This window comes from Parus major, chromosome 7, assembly GCF_001522545.3.
Source record: "Parus major isolate Abel chromosome 7, Parus_major1.1, whole genome shotgun sequence".
Classification (NCBI taxonomy): domain Eukaryota; kingdom Metazoa; phylum Chordata; class Aves; order Passeriformes; family Paridae; genus Parus; species Parus major.
Window position 1 is genome coordinate 18120684 of NC_031776.1, and position 17618 is coordinate 18138301.

The 17618-nt window shown below is 37.2% G+C and overlaps 1 protein-coding gene across 7 annotated transcripts in view; it reads right to left on the minus strand.

Moving 5' to 3' along the window:
- The window catches only part of MYO3B (myosin IIIB), a 207186-nt gene that overhangs the window by 153579 nt on the left and 35989 nt on the right, over nucleotides 1-17618 (minus strand). For all 7 annotated transcript variants that reach the window (XR_002001994.1, XR_002001995.1, XR_002001996.1 and 4 more), the window contains one exon: nucleotides 6829-6974. Coding sequence is in view for 4 of the 7 variants with exons in the window: in XM_019007566.2 (XP_018863111.1) it covers nucleotides 6829-6974 (146 nt within the window). In the remaining 3 variants the exon portion in view is untranslated. The remainder of the gene's footprint in view (nucleotides 1-6828; nucleotides 6975-17618) is intronic.

A 17618-nucleotide genomic window follows, 5' to 3' on the forward strand; every position in this document is an offset into this window, starting at 1 on the left:
ATTCAAACCCAAGGATGCATTTGACTTTTTATCATTACCTGTTAGGAATGAATTAGTAACGAATAAGTCCTATACATCTTATAAAGCCAGAGCCCTTGCCCTTTAGCACTGCTGCATACTCTGAGACAAAGTGATAGTAACAATACTAAAATACCTTGTCCTCATAGCACAAAACTGTTTCCCCATGGACTTAACACATGTACTGCCAAATCATACAAACACCTACATCCACCACTAGAGGTGTACTGCAAGGGTAAAAATGGTCCAGTCCCATTCAACATCTTAATTAATGAGGAGGCAGAGTGCACCCTCAGGAAGTTTGCTCATGTTCCAACCTATGAGGAATGGCTGATACACCATAGGGTTGTGCTGCCATCCAAAGGGAAGGACCCTCAACAGGCTGGAGAGACAGCCAACAGGAACCTCAGAAGTTCAGCAAAGGCAGTGCAGAGCCCTGCACCTCTGTTTTCTGGGGGCTGACCACCAGGACAGCAGCCTTGCACCAGAGGAACTGGGGGTTCCAGTGGGCACCAAGGTGAGCATGAGCCAGCACTGTGCCCTTGTGGTAATGAAGGCTGGTGGTACCCTGAGCTGCATGAGGAGGGGTGTGGGCAGCAGGCTGAGAAAGGTGTCTATCTTCCTTTCTACCAGCCCTGGTGAGGCCACCTGTAGAGCACTGTGTCAGTTCTGGCCTCCCCAGTGTCACAGAGGCATAAAGCTACTGGAGACAGTCCAGCAAAGTCACCAAAATTGATGAGGGGACAGGAGCACCTCTCACATGAGGAAAGGCTGAGATAGGTAGGATGGTTTAGCACAGAAAAGAGAAAGCTCAAAATGGGTATTAGGAATAAAGAAATACATGAATGGAGAGTGTAAAGAAAACTGAGCCAGGCTCTTTTCAGTGGTGCCCAATGACAGTGCAAGAGTTGATGTGCACACACTAAAACACATAAGGTTCAACCTGAACATTAGGAAACATTTTTTCACTATAAGGGTGACCAAGAACTGGCACAAGTTTCCCAGACAAGTTGTGGAGTCTCCATCCTTGCAGATACTCAAAGCTGTATGGACAGTGTCCTGCGCAGTCTGCTACAGATAACTCATTTGAGCAGGACAGTTGGACAAAATGACCTCCAGACTTCTCTTCCAACCTTAATCATTCTGTGATTCTATGGAAGAAAATACAGCCAAGCACACTCACTTTCTGACATTTTTAAAAACACATGAATGCTTCACTTGCTGTGAAACCAATGATCCTGAAATCTTAGGAAAAAAATTAAACACAGAATGGAGTTTTAAAGCATTGTAACAGAAATAAACCACAAAGTGCTTCTTGGAAATTCCACTAGCCAGCCAACAACATATATGGGGACTTAAATAATTTTGAAAATCTAGTCATATTTCACCATTCAAGATTGTATGACCAGTCTGTAACCTCCTGAAGAATTACTAGTGGTCTTTCCAATGCCTAGTCACAGACCTGTCTCTTTTTTCACCTAGAGACAGACTATTCTTGAATTGCTTTGCTGTTCATACACCAGGTATGGAGAATCCCAAGGACATTTAGTTCTGCTCACTAAATGCAACATGCCACCTTACATTTTTAGTATTTGGAAGTTTCTGTAAAAACACAATCACAAAACAATGGAGATGCAATGTATCAGACAATAAAATGTTGTATAAAAGTCAGCTTATTGCTGAGACAATTAAACATAGCTTTTACAGACATCAAGGTGCCCTACCTATAACCATAGGCAGAATTTGGTCTTCTGAAGTAGCTTAGTCACATTGCTGTAACTGCATTTCACATTCCTATTTAGAAATAAACAACATTATGCTCTGAAACTTCTATTCCTAATGTCAAACTATTTACCATAAGACTATTTTCAGCATATTCCTTTAATTACTTTAATTACTAGTAACTACAATTATCTTAATTCTTTTAGATTTTATTTTACAAAAGCGATCAACTCTCAGCTTTATTGTCCTGTGTTATGGAATACGTAGTTGTGTTTCTCTACCATTCCAAGCAACAGCAGTAGAAGTGTATGCTACATGATATATCAGGATCTTGTCAGTACCAATGCAGATGGCAAATTTACAGAAAAGTTGGGATATGAGAGGTTGCAATATGAAAGACTGTGTTAGAAAAATCTTAGTATTTAAAATGTTCCTGCAATGGATCTCACCTGTTCAGATGGGTGAAACTACCTGCAGTATACCAGATGCGTCACATGTATATAACAAAGCAAGATGATGGTGCAATGGGCTGTCCCACAGTCACTTTATCTAGTGAAGTTATATTCTATTGTCTATTCTCTCTCTTGACATGATCATACATTAAAAATGACAGTAATTGAGTACTCTTGAAGAACTTCTTCAGACCAATATAAAAGATGAGTGCATGGTGGCACAGAAGGTACGAAGATACTGCCTATGTACAAACTACCAGGAAGCTGAAGTTGCAATGGTGTTGGAGGTGGTTTGATCCTGCTGGATGCAGGTCAGCTGCTGACACAGTCAAGCATCAGTAAATTCAAACTAGTAAGTACTCCCAGGAGCTGCAAGTCTCAACACAGGTGAAGAACTGCACCATTCAATGACTACTCACAACCTCAATTCCATTTCACTCCTGGCTATTTAACATGAATTAATGAAGCATAATAATTTTAAATGAAATTTCACTTAATTCTCAGATTTTGTGAGTTAGAAAATCAAAGAGCCATTTCTTATCACCAATCAATTTTAAAACAGGTGCCTTCCACTACTCTCAGAACAACACTTGAGTATAGATATGAATGGAGAATTTGGTTTAATTTCTGTTAGTGTCAGCTGTCAGTGTAACCCAGAAAATTTAGTCTTCATCATGTCCCTGTAAAAAAGACTATATATAAAAAGACAAGTCCTGAAAAGCAGGATCTTCGCAACAAGATCTGAAATCCTCACTTTACCCAGGTACATACACCCTACCCACCCTTTCCAGACTACAATCTTTAGCTCCTCTTCGCCACACTATTTTTTGTAGTCATTACTTTTCAAAATTTAAATTAATTGCAAGTTATTTTTCGTGATACCTTAAGAGATAATACTGATATGATGTAACATTTCTCACAAGATAACATAGTTTGAAGAATTTATGGACCTATTTTTAAAAAGCTTAGGTGTAAGGGTATTTGAGAATCTTTCATTTTGTAACATTTTTTCCAAAACTGACACACCTAAGTAGTGACAGCAGATGGAAGAGGTTAGAAGTATCAACTCCCAAATTACCAACTTTGCTAGGCCACCTTCCTTTCATAATTTAGACCCTTCTGTTGGAGATTTGAAAATATATTCTAGGCAGATGACATGTTAACAGAATAATTTCATGGTTCAGTGTCTTCACAGTATGATTTATCTCTTATCTCTAGGCACTGCAGGTCCCTTTTCAGGAGATTTATTAGTTAGATCCAAGAATCCATTTTGATGAGGGAGAATATGTGCATTATTGCAAAACAGAACATTAACATTTGTGCTAAGATAATGCCTCCTTCTCATTATCAGTTTTAAGAAAAGTCCCATCCATGTGCTATCACAACTGTTTCCAAGATACTGCACCTTCATACAACAAAATGTTTATGTATGAAAGGTTTTTAAAATTTGCATTAGTCCAGGAATTTGTATCCCCTTCTCTTCTAAATCTACATAATGTACATAGAAATAAAGTCCAAAGTCTAATGAAACATCGGACTTAAAAATTAACTGGCATTTTCTTTTTCACTCCGCTTTTGCTATCAGATATTTGCTGCAGACACTACATTTTTTGTAGGACAAGAAAAGTGTTTAACCACAGGAAGATGCTTAAACATCTGGCTCACAGCTCAAGCCATATTATCAAAAGCATGAAGTTAATACCTAGACACCTTAAAAAAACCCATTGTGTTTTTTGAAAACAGCATCCAGAATTTCCTGTTATGAAACACTAGTCAGGTGTTGAGGGAAGTGCAGTACAGTGGGATCACATTTTTTCACGTGTTCAAGTTGAAGTACTCAGTGATTTTTGAGGGTTCACCTGTCCTCTAAGAAATAAGCTATTTTGTTGATATAAATTCAGTCTCCAATTTAAATGGGCATAGGAGGCCTCCTCATCCCACAATGCCATAAAACACATCTTGTGACTCTGCTGAATCCACAGATGTGCTTCTTTACTGACCCCTGAGCTATTCAGTGTGGAGATTAGTCTATCCCTGGTCTAAGCTACATAACACAGACGTGAATCTGGAGGCAGTAAGTTTAACGAAGTCCTTGACTTGAGTTCTACACAAGAAGATATTTCCAAATATCTTGGGGTTTTGCTACTGCTCTGACTGCCAGTACAAAGTTATTCATCTAATGGTTGATTCAAATCCTATAAAATCAAAGACTCGTTGATTTAAATTATACAAATTTAAGACTAAGGTCTAGCTCTGCTGCTCACTATGATGAAACTCAATGCCAAGGCTAAAAGCACAATTGGCTCTCACTAGTAAAAAAGCCAATGACTAAACTGACATAGAAACTGAACTGTATGAGAACAGAAGTCTACAGAATCACACACAGAAATGTCTCTATCTAGTTTTGACAGTTTTGCCGTTATTAACACTTTAAAATATTCATGAGAATTGATTATTAAACAGTGCTTGATAACAAAACTTGAAAAACTACTGCAAAGTTTTCTGCTAATGCAAAGTAACTAGCATCACAGAAAACAGACCAGTCTAATACACAGAAGGAAGTAGAAAGATACGGATCAACTGGAGTCAAAAATGTAAGTGAAAAAGGAACTAACTCTTGATAACTCTCTGAGTGATGTCTCAGTGTCTTTTACTGTAATAGCAATGTCACCTCTTCTCCAAACTAAAGTCAAATCAGCCCAATCAATAAAAAATTGTGAGAACACATATAGAAATCACATACAAAAATCAATGAATCAATAGTTCATTACATCTACTGCTTGTTATTACCCATTACATGTATTGTCTGTTCTTTGCAGAACAACAAAATGTAGGGAACCACAGTCACACCATTACTGTGCTGAGAGGATTTTGGATTGAACAGTGTCAGAAGTTGAGCTCCAATGCTTCTATATGTCACTGCTGGACACTCAACATGCAGTGGTCAGAATAACCACTTTCAGTCTGAGAAGAGCCTCAATGCTCATTTTGAAAAGGCTGTTAAAATTGTGGGCATTTCAGCCTAGTTATCAGGAAGTGCTCTGAGAATACGTCTGAGCTGCCAAGCTACTCTAAGAGGGGAATGCACCTTTATGTTATATTTGCTATCCCTCTGAACTGATTTCTAACAAGCACCAGGAGAGAAGCTCTGTCTCCTATATCCCAGATGCTTATTGCCAACCAGCACTCATCATAGCTTAGTTCATCTAATAAGAATGCACAGTTAGAAGCAGCAGGGCTGTAGCTCATATAATGCACAGCAGAGAAAAATACCTCAGCTTAAAATTTGATACTATTCTATCTGGTAAATGTACACATTATTTGATTAATAAGATAGATAATTCACCTTTGTTTTGCTAAGTCATACAGAGATGCAACAGCACATAGAGAAAGAGGTAATCTGTAGACAGAAATCAAAGACTCTACATGCCCTACTTTATGTATCGTTCCTATTGCTTGCTCTTACTTTTGGTACCACTTGTGTCCTTTTAAACTGTTTAAGCACTGCTAAAATTTTTAGATATTGTTTTAGTAATCTGAAGTCTCCCTTGCCTTAACTGCCCGGAACTGTTTTACAGTCATGAAAAGGCAACAAGATCAACTGCTGCTTCGGTATGAATAATTTTGGAAAGAGTGATGGTAGTTCATGTCTGAGCTGGGGAGAAGGAGATAACTGTATGAGCCAGAACCCAGTGCAACTTCATCTGCATATAAATAGACTTAATCAGAAATGCAAATTGCAATCAGACAAAATTTTAAAAGCCTATGATAACTGTGTAGATAACAAAAGGTCAAACACTTGAATTGCTGAAGGTTTTAAACTGTTAAGTCAGTGGTGATTCTTCATGAACCAAAATGTGGAAGACTAGTATATGCCAGCCTAATCAATGACAGACAATTCCTATGTTTCTTCTGTTATTAAAACTGTTCTGTTGCTAAACTCTGTCTTGCACTGTCAATCTCAATCTCAATTTATTCAGGAAGATTAAATGAAATGAAAACAAATGAAATCAAATATAGACAGTATGAAATAATATAGCTAATTTACATGACTATATATAGAAAGAAATTGATACCCTTTTTCATATCCAATCTAATATAATTCATATTGGATTGTCCATGGATGACAATCCAAATCTTCACATTTTAACATCTTCAGGTAAATGAAAAAATAAATTATAACTACAGTTTGCTGAAACTGCCAGACTGCATCATAGCACTGTCCAAATTGCATGTTTTTCTTTTACAGTAAAACAAGCCTAAGACTCTAGGGGAATAATATTTGAAAACATTATTTAACAGTTAAAAATGTTGGCTTCCCCATTTGAAATAAACGTTTTCATCAGTAGTAGCTAAGAAAAGTTCTATTGGAAGGAAGATACTTGGATATTGTTATGATTTTATATTCTAAGGTAAGAATAAAAAAAAATAAGTCTTTATAATTTCAATGAGTTCTAAATAAAAATTATTGTAGAAGCCAGAAAGAAGAAAAAAAAAAATCTTTAACATTGCAGCTTTTGTCTTTTTGTAAAGAGATTCTTAGGATTTGAAGCACAAACATTTACCAAGTATTTCTCCTTTGACTAGACTGCCTTTGAACAAACCCGTGAGTGAAGAGAGCCATCTAGTGCCATACCTTGGAATTTTAAAAAGGGTTTTCACCGGATGCATGTCAAATAAAGGAGGGTCTCCATCCCCCAGTTCAATCGCTGTTATTCCCAAGGACCATACGTCACATCGAGCATCATATGAGTAGTCGTATTGCTGTTCACAAGCAATGACCTATCAGAAGAGAAGCAGAGAAACCAACGCTTTAATCTAATTTACAATTCATGTCATCCAATATAACATGAAAGTATTTTTTTGAGTCACATCTAAAATATTATGTAGCTATCAAATCCATATCATTTTGCCTGTATATACCAGACAGAAGAAACACCACAAAAAGGTAACAGTAAATTAGAAATCTCTTAGGTTTGTTTTCTTTAGAAACAATATTTTTTTAAAAATACATTAAACTTCTTGGGATGCTTCAAATATCTATACAAAGAACATCAATACTACATTCTTTTTTTGAAATAACGACTTACAGAAGCCTATTATAATAGCAGAGAACCCTACTGATGTTATTCTTATTAACCTCTATGACTATTCATGAGGATAGACTGATTTGCACAGCTGGTTTTTAGATAAGGATATTCCAACAGTAATTTCTGCCTTTTTTTGTTTCTTTGTTTGTTTTTTTTTTATTTAGGGCATTTGAGTAGTTTAAAAAAATCTTAGGTAACATACCATGTACCTTGTCTAAGAAAAATGGAAGTAAGCAGGAATCTCTCCTTGGATATCAGAACTGTTTTACATTACAGACTTAATGCACACTTCTGGCCAACTCACAGATCACATTCTAATATGCTAACTATTCATGTCAGCTGAATCTAAATATGAGATTCAAACCAAAGTTTAAATTTAGCCCTTATCTTTACAAAGGGATGAGACAAAAATTGCAGCTTCACTGCATTTTATTATGATTTGGAACTGTGTCTCAAGTTTGTCTTCCCAAATTTCAACAATTAAACAATTACTTTGAAAATCTGTTGAATCCCTGCATATTGCTAGTATAAACTTCCATGGTTTTTCTCATAGTTTTTAAAGTATCTTTAATAATTTGTACTTAAGATAAAAAGAACATATCCTAGGGTGGCTGTACCTATGTCCTAGAAGAGATTTTTGGTTTTTTAACTTCTGTATTACTTTTGAATCCTTGTCTAAGGGCTTCAGTTTGGAACAACACTTTGCAAAGATTGCAACATGAAAATCAGCAATGTGAGTAGCCACTGGCTGAGAGTCACCTGTTATAAAAAATCCTTTCCTGGAGAAGCTGATGATTCCATCTTAACCTCTTAGTTACTTTATCCATAAACTGCACCTAACCATGGCATTCCTGGCTCTGGTAGTGATTCTATCCAACCACAGAAATTGTCTGTCTCTTCTTTGGGACTGTAGTGCACTCACTCCTTATTTTACCACAAATCGAATCCTGAACACAGTTAAAATAATACTGAAATGTTTAGAGGGAGGTTTGCATTAAAGATGCACATCAGTTAATTCCTTTTCTTTTCCTAGAGCAAATCAATCAAGAAAAATTAAGATGCTTCTGAATTTCGTATCAATGCTTTGACAAATGTTGAGATCTCTCTATCTCCAACTTTTCCAGTTAGTATGCCAGAGAAAGGGGGAAAATGAAAGTAAGCACTGCAAAAGAGGATTCTGAGATTTTTTCCATCAACTTGAAGAACTTTGTTAGTTAATACAGTGTTTTTCAAAGTTGTCACAAAAGACCATTTCTCCATCTCCCTTCTCTTCAACAGAAGGTCTTAAATAAAAACTCTGTAATCATTTTTAGTTCTTCAAAATGTTCACTATAGCCTTGATCTCATCACAGAGATCACTCTATCTCATGAAGTATGGACAGTAGACAGTTTCTACAGAGCTCAAGCAGAGGCCTTTACGATAATTTCATTTTCTTATATCATTTGTGAGAGAAAAAATGCAAAAATCTGGTAAGTCAGTGTAGAGATCCATCAGAGATACTTATATATTAAGAAGAAGCTATCACTGAAATTTTGTTCAGAGATTGAAGAGGAAGCTTATATTTCTTGTTTATTTTGGGGGTTTTCTATACAGTATCCCAAATCATCTGTATATTCAATACCATTTCCTCAAAAAAAAATAATTCAAGTTGGCTTCCAAGGCCATGACTTGGAAGCTTATCCATATGTGGCTAATTTTAAGCACTGTGCTCTCCTTCCATTTTAAACACATGAAAAATACTTACCTGCTTAGTATAAAATGTTAGAGCCCATTTCCTGAAGGTGAATACCTTGGAAGTTGCCTGGATTCTCATCAGCCAATTTGTCCTTTGCAAATCCTTGTCTATTTGTTCTCAAACTTTATGATGCAGAGAAAAACATTTTCATTTTTGAAAGAAGGAAAAAAAGGACCTGCTCAAGGTCACACTGGACATCAGCAATGCCACACACATAGCTGGTGTCCCACATTCAAAGATATAATGATTTTTCCCTACAAACACATCACAATTGCTTCTAACTACAGAACAATGACAAGCTTTGCAGTATATCTTGGTCTTACAAAGTTTAACAAACTACACTAATAAGTCTTAGAGCTTTTTTCACCTTCACAGAATATTACCTACCAAAGAGAAAGGTATGTTCAACACATCTTCATGTCTTCTGCTCCACACCAAACAGATACACTCCATAGTATGTGGCACTATAATGACACTACGGCAAATATACTGCCTTTCTAACCAAGGGGAATTAGACACCATTAGATTCTCCTCCATTCTATTATAGAGTCTATGGTGATTATTTTAGAAAAAATATTCCCCTTAATATATATTATTTTTTAAAATGAAATTCAGACAGTGGACCATCTGAATCAGTATGTTTTAGACCATTAGCTTGACAAAATGAAGATACTCTCTTCACCCAATATGCAGAATGTACATGAATTTAACAATCACCTTGGTTTGAAACAAGTATTCAATATATGTGGAACTTATTATTAGAATCTTACCAACTTGTGTACAAGTTGTGTACAAGAGACACTTTTTTTCTTGAAACATCTCTACTTTTTGTTGGAGTTTTGGAGCTGAGAATACCACTCAGCACAGCTGAGGCCCGCTCTACCCACTGGGACATGAAGACAGAGAGCCCAGAAGACATGAATTGAAACTGAAGAACATGTTATTCCCTTTCTCTTCCTTGTGTAAAGACATCACATTTGTACCAATTTTATATCCAGCAAAATCCTCCCCTGCTTGTAAAAGTGAAAGAGAAGATGTAATTTGCTTTGCTGCAAACATTATGTTCATGGCAAAGCCTCAGAGGGTTATGTAGCTATCTTGAAATTTGCTAGTAAACATCATGGGAATAAACACCAAGTCTTTCAGTTCAGCATGGGCTGGCTGCATGCACACAGTGGCCTGGGTTGCTAAGGAGACAGGCTGTCATCTTTTGTTTTAGTTGTAATTTCATCACGGTTTCATGCCCAGACATACTGCTGTAGGTTGAAAAGCATTCAAACACCAGACAGAGAAACAGAAAGTGTGATGGTAGACGTCAACACTAATTGTGCTGAGGGTCACACCGGCACAGAATGAGGGGACAGGGAATTCAAAGGTCTGGAAAAATGGTACATAATCAGTCACACTAAGTGGAGGTAATTTAAAGAAGTCAGTGCCTAGGCATTCTGTGTGATTTATAAGTTGTATAGAAACACAAAAATTCACAGAGATACACAAGATGACTTATGCCCTGACAAGAAAACTTTATTAAAGGACATATAATTCTCCTTGTTCTAAAATCAGTACAAGTATTTTTCTGAACTTCAGCAAGTGCAGCAGCAGATCAAAGGTGGATTCAAAAGAAGGAAAATAATTAATAGAGAGAACTACCTATTATTTGGACAGTGGTCATGCTAACTTGTGCAGGGAGAGGAAGCTATACACATGTTCAGGTGAAGCAAAATATATGAAACCCTTTTAAGTTTACCCAGAATTATTAAAAGTGAACTTACTTTCACTTTGCCTTAGTACATACAGTGTCTGTACAAAGTAGAGCTGCAAGCATACGCTAACAATAGCAGTGCAGATGTGCTACCTGGAGATGACTGCTGCACGATTGGCGCTGCTGATCCACGCGCAGAAAGGAGCCTGGAGCTAGCAAGGCTGCTGCTGCTGGAGTGAGGCAGTGCTGGGCTCAGCTGACAGAGCCAACTAAGCAGCTTATGTGGTGTGTGAGCCCTGCTGAGAAGCACTGCGCATGGAAAATTAACGTGGCACTAAATTGTTACCCTTGCTGCAAGGAAAAGAAGATTACCAGCTGTGCCAGTCAAGTGAAATGAAACAACTGAACTTCTGGGCTCCATCTTACACTATACAAACCAACTTCATTTGTTTACATTGGAAATATAATATTAAATATTCTTCTAATTCCTATGTACCAAAATCAAAAAAGCCTTTCATGATAGAACACAGCAGCACTGGGGATACTGAATTAGACAAACCAAAGTAATACTTATCTATCTCTACCACTCCATCACTTCCTCTTTCCCTCTTTACCTTCCAATCTTCAAGCACATCCATATATTAAAAAAAAAAAGCAATTTTCCATATTCCTGCATTTTCTTATTTGGATTTCAGTTCCTTATTTTGTACCACTATACAAATGTTACCATGGTATACCAGAAAATTATTAAAATTGTTATAAATGTTGCCAAAATAAGTACTAAATAACATTTTAAATAAGTCCTATAAGCAATTATCACAATTATTGTTGATTCATTGTAAATTAATTATATGTCAAGTAGTCAAATTTTACCAGCTGTGAATAATCTATTTTTATTTTTAACTCACCCAAGGGAAATATTCCTGAGACCATTAGACTGCTCTGGCTACAGGCTACATTTGTAGGTAAATGTAAACTTTTATTGGATCAAATGATATAGTAAGGAAAAACAGACAGGCTTTCAAGCACACAAATCTTGCTTTTATACCATGACACCATCACAAACTCAGTACTGCTCATAGTAATACAATTGACACATTTTGCTTCTGATCCACAGATTTACTCCTGACTAGTAAGTATATCTATTACACACCTCACACAGATTTTCAAATGGTCTTTCACAAAGAAAGCAAAAACTAAGAGTCCACTCCACTCTCCTAAGTAAACATATTTCATGTAGGCAGCTCAGTGCAGACTCATGTTGTATTGAACTGCTTTTCTCTGATGTTTTGGGTGTGTTGTTTTGATTTGTCTTTCAAATCTTTAAACACCCTACATTAAAGCTTTACAACCCCTCCATAGCTGTTTAAACAAAATAGAAACAACTCCTCCACATCCCTTCGCAAGACTACAGCTATGTCATGTATGTTACTGGCAGTGTTCCCTGAGGTTCCCTGGCAGAGGTTTCCTCCAGCTGCCATGTACTTTTTCACCTGCCATGCTAGACCTCCCAGGTGCATGTCTGCTCTCCTGGAGCCAAAGGAGGAGGGGATGCATTCTGCTAGACTCTGCTTTTGAGGGAGAGCTTGCTGGTGCTGTCCCACTGCGCTCTCTGCCTCTCTTGTATGTAATGTCCTTTAAAGTTTGAAACCTCTGTATTGCAATTCAGCCTTCTAAATCCACTGCTTTTGTTATGGCCTTTAAGCAACTTCAATACAACTCCTTACTACAGCAGTTTGTTAAAGCTTCAGTTTGAGAGTCACAGAAAAAGAAGAAAGCAGGGGAAAAACCAGGACAGAAAAGACAATTTCCTTAATTTCTTTAAAGAAATATAAATCTGTATTCAGAAAAAGAAATCTTTTAAAAAATCATCTGTCAGCTCTCAGAAGGTGGCATCTCAGTCACAGGCATTTCAATCATGTGCAGCCATTTAGAGACTTAATTCAACCTCACATTCTGCCACTGACCTGCTATAAGTTCTTCAGCAAATCAGTTCACTTCTACATCCCTCAGTTCACCCATGCAGTCTTGCCTTATCTGTTGGGAACAATTGCTCCCACTCTTCCCCTCATGCCTTCCCACACTTACACTTCTGTAGTTGCTCTCTGGCGTGCCTTTACCAAGCTCCACATAACCACAGTGCTGCACTCAAACCTGATGCTGCATTTCAAGAGGACAGCTAATATTTGCTAAAAATAATTGCCAGTACACTGCAGTGTCCCAGCATCTTAACCTCCTGAAAAACAGGATATTATTTCATAATGTATGTCAAGAGGGAAATTCCTTTTCATCCTAGGCTTAATATAATATTATCTATATGACAAATTATTTAATGCTACTTACTTTCAACTTTAACATTTATTTATTTATTGCATGTATTATTTTTACGTCATAAATGAGTAGAATTTTCAAATATTTCACTGTTGATTAATCATGATGCCACATACACACAAATTCTATAAAAGCAGCAGCAGATTTTTCTATTTCCATCTGTAAAGTTTTATTCTAAGGACAATTGTTTGGGTTTTTTTTTGTAAATAGTGCTTTCAATCTTATTTCATGTACTGTAATTTACAAAGTAAAAAGATTATAAAATTGAAAAACTGTAATAAGAGCTAATTTCTCTCTTATCCTTAATTACACAAGAATTGTTATTATACTTTCATGGAAGATGTTAAAATATTTTCAAAACTTTCCTCATTAGAGAAGGTATAATATTATTTATCACAAAAAAAGCATACTTTTCCACTGTACAACTATTTTCAAATGGCTTTCAGGCAGAAAAGGGTGTATATATTCTTGAAATCTATATCCTATTTATACTAAATGGCAGATTCCTACAGTCCATTATAAATCAGCATGTACAAAATTCCTTGCTTAGGTGGCAATTAAATGTACAGTGAAATTGTGCATATGCAAAAAGCTAATTTTAGCTAATTGACCTTGAATCTCTTGCTGTAAGCAAAGAGCTGACAAATAGGATAGGCTGAAATATGACAAGATGAGACTAAACTAAATTGCTTCATGGGAATGTATCACTATGTTCAGAGTTAATTAAAAACATGAAAGATGGAAAGGGACTTTTTATAAGGCCATGTAGTGACGGAATAAGAGGGAATGGATTCAAACTGAGAGAGAGTAGGTTTAGATTAGATATTAGGAAAAAACTATTTACTGTGAGGGTGGTTAGGCACTTGAACAGGTTGCCCACAGAAGCTGTGGATGCTCATCCCTGGAAATGTCTAAGGTCAGGTTGGATGGGGCTCTGAGCAACCTGGTCAAGTGGAAGGTGTCAAACCCTAGTGCAGGGGACTTAGATGATCTTAAGGTCCATTCCAACCTAAACCTATTCAAAAAGACTAGGTTAGTGATGGGATAATCCTTTTTATGCTGTTTTCCCAATTCAGTATTTAACTACATATTAAATATATTTACAATTCAATGAATTTTTTCACAAATATCAACTTCAGCAGAAAAGTTGCTGCGAGGTTCTGTAAAATTGTATTTTTCTCTTTGTATATTTTTAAATTACATTAATGAAAGTTACTTAGTGAGGTGCTTTTTCACCAGCTAGTTTTGTTAATTTTTCATTAGATTGTGCAGACACGTAACTTCATACTGAAACAATGCAAATATTATTCATTGTTTCAGGATTAGACTTATTTCACACACACGATCAGATTTAAAGTTTAAAAAGAATACAAAGGAACATTGGAAGAAGAAAGACAATTTAAGCTGGTCACCTAGTGTTCTAACACTTTGGAAAATTATTCTGATCCTCAGATGTTCTTAATTTTATCCCAGGAGAATGCCTTGATTCAGCAGAAGACAAGGAAACTTGTGTCTGAGGCAATCTTACTAATCATTACTTCCTCCTGCCAGCATGGTAACAAATATTCAAAACACAGAGCTGAGACAGCTTTAAATATTATTGTGACATCAAAAATATCTCTGAAAATAGGAAAACAGACCAAATATCTTACCTGTCATTAACTCATTATTACAGAATTCATATATCTTTACCACAATATCACAACCTTTCCTACAGATGTGTCTGATATGTCATATTTCAACACCTAATCCTTCAAAGGATCAACCATGCTTTAATTATGTTCCTTTTAAAACATAAGTATACATTTACCAGTGTCAATTTTTTAGCAGTTGTCAGTAAAATATAACAGCATATTCCCTGCAGTTTTAAATTAACTTCAGCATCTCTCCAGTTCTTTCTGACTTCAAGTATCTTCTTCTATTTCCATTCTTGAAATTAAATTTGGATCAAACATGTACATTTGTATATGTACATATATACACAAGGAGCACATCATCTTGAGTGTGATCATATGGGATACATAGGACAACCAGGGGATCAAACCCAGCCAGAAGAAAGGGCAGGTCCTGCCTGCTACACTTGACCTCCTTTTTTGACCAGGTCATCTGCCTAGTGGACAAGGGAAAGGCTGTGGATGTTGTTTACCTGGACTTGATGTCCAATCTCCTACAGCATACTGCTGGAAAAGCTGGGAACACACGGCTCAGATAGGTGCATTCTTCACTGGGTTAAGAACTGTCTGGATGGCCAGACCCAGAGAGTGGTGGTGAAATGTGCTGTTGCATCCATTGTGTCCGGTCGCTAGAGGTGTCCCCCAGGGATTAGTGTAGGGCCTAGTCCTGTTTAATATCTTTACTGATGGTCTGAATGAGGGGATTGAGCATGCAGCACTATAGGATGGGGGCAGAGTGGCTGGAAATTGGCCCAGCGGGAAAAGACCTGGGGATGCTGGTTGACAGCAGCTGAACATGAGCCAGCGTGCCCAAATGGCCAAGAAGGCCAGGGGCACCCCAGCCTGCATCAGGAATAATGTGGCAAACAGGGCCAAGACAATACTGTCCCCTGCACTCAGCACTGGTGAGGTCACACCTCGGGTGCTGTGTCCAGTTCTGGGCCCCTCAGTTCAGAAAGGATATTGAGGTGCTGGAGTGGGTCCAGAGAAGGACAATGAAGCTGGTGAAGGGTGTGGAGCACAGGTCCTGTGAGGAGCAGCTGAGACAGCTGGGGGTGTTTTGCCTGGAGAAGAGGAGGCTCAGGGGGACCTCATCACTCTCCACAACCTGCTGGAAGGAGAGTGTAGCCAGGTGGAGGTCAGCCTCTTTTTCAAGGCAATCTGAACCAGGACAAGAGAACATGGTCTTAAGCTGTGTCAGGGATGGTTTAGGTTGAACATCACAAATTTCTTCACAGCAAAGGTGATTAAACATTGGCATGAACTGCCCAGTGAGGTGGTGGAGGCACAATCCCTCAGGTTCTTAAGGAAGGATTAGATATGGCACTCAGGGCAATGTTCTAGGTGACATAATAATTGGTCATAGGTTGGACTCAATGATCTCAGAGGTCTTTTCCACCCATTTGACTCTGTGATTCTGTTATATTGTGGTATTCTAACTGAGCTTGTTTCAAGAGCCTTGAAACAAAACTTGTTTCAAGTTTTCAGCTGGACCATGATAATCTAATCATATGTGTGGAAAAAGAAATCTCCAATTCTATTTGAACTAGGTTTTGCTTAGTTGTGCACTGGAAGTTGAAAACAAGACATGTTAATGCTTAGAATCACAAATGCAAAGGCACTTCAGTACAAAAGCTTCAAATCTGATTCATCCTGCTAGCACATAACACAATTTATTTCAGTATTATAGAAGCAGATTTTAGGTAAGTGCTTTAAGTGTTTAGTAATAGTCAGCTTTAAACATACTAACACTATCCTGTCTTATTTATCTTTTATTGGTATGCTTGTATTCAGTGTTTCAGTTTCTGAGAGTCTATGTTTTTAAGTATGAAACAATATTAATTAGGTTAAACAACAACTATTCATTTTCAGTGAAAAGCTTTAAAGCTGCTCTCAAACTAACTTATCCTTGTCACATTTCTCTGTTGCTTCCTCACAGCATAATTTTTACCAGTATTTTCATTTTTCAGCAAAATTTTTGTGACTCACAAGCTCTGCTCAAAACAAACGTGCAAGGACAGATCTTTTTGTGTCCTGATACTGCCAAACAAGCCTCAGAGTCATCAGAAAAAAAGAGCTAGGATGCTTGAGTCACTCAAAAATTAAGCAGTTAAGCTGATACTTTGAGTGCTGCCAGTAAGAACATTGAGGTGAACACCTTCCTTACACCACCCTCAGTCACCACTATTTTCCTCTGAACCTTTGCTATTTCAAGTACTGTGTTATATAATCCCTTTGATATGTTTTGCAAACTTAATCTTAAAATATGGTTTTCTTCATTTTACAGACTGTTCATGACCCAGGCTGATCTAGCAATTCCACTTTCCAGTGCATTTGTCTCCTGCTTATATCTAGTTATTCCTATCTGTCAGCTTGGAACATCCTGCATCATTCTTCTCTGGGCTTTATGTTCCTGGGGTTTACATTGGAAAATATTTCCTGTCAGCTTTATTCTATTCTGAAACACTACTGTTGTGTCTTCCTTCAAGGCAAGCTTTTTCATCTCCCCTCTTCACTCCCCCTTCAGAATAAATCCATCTTTCTCACTGCCAGATGAGATCCCATGATTACCTTATGAATTGACCGAGGTACTATGTTTCATATGTAGGCAGTTAAAGTCCATTTAAAAAAAAAGCCTTCATGCTTTCTATTTCTCTGATTAGCAACATTTCATTCCTCTGCACTTACTTTATGATATTTTGGGGCTTGACATAAATTATCCTATGTCAAAAACCTTTAGGCAGCACGATTTTTTTGCAAGTGAGTGCAAAAAAGTGAGTTAAGTGCCTTTCTACTGTTTACTGATCTCACCACAACCTCATCTAGAAAATACTCTTCCTAATAAACTGTTACCTAAGCACACCTTTTCATTTTATTGCAGTTCTAAATTCCCA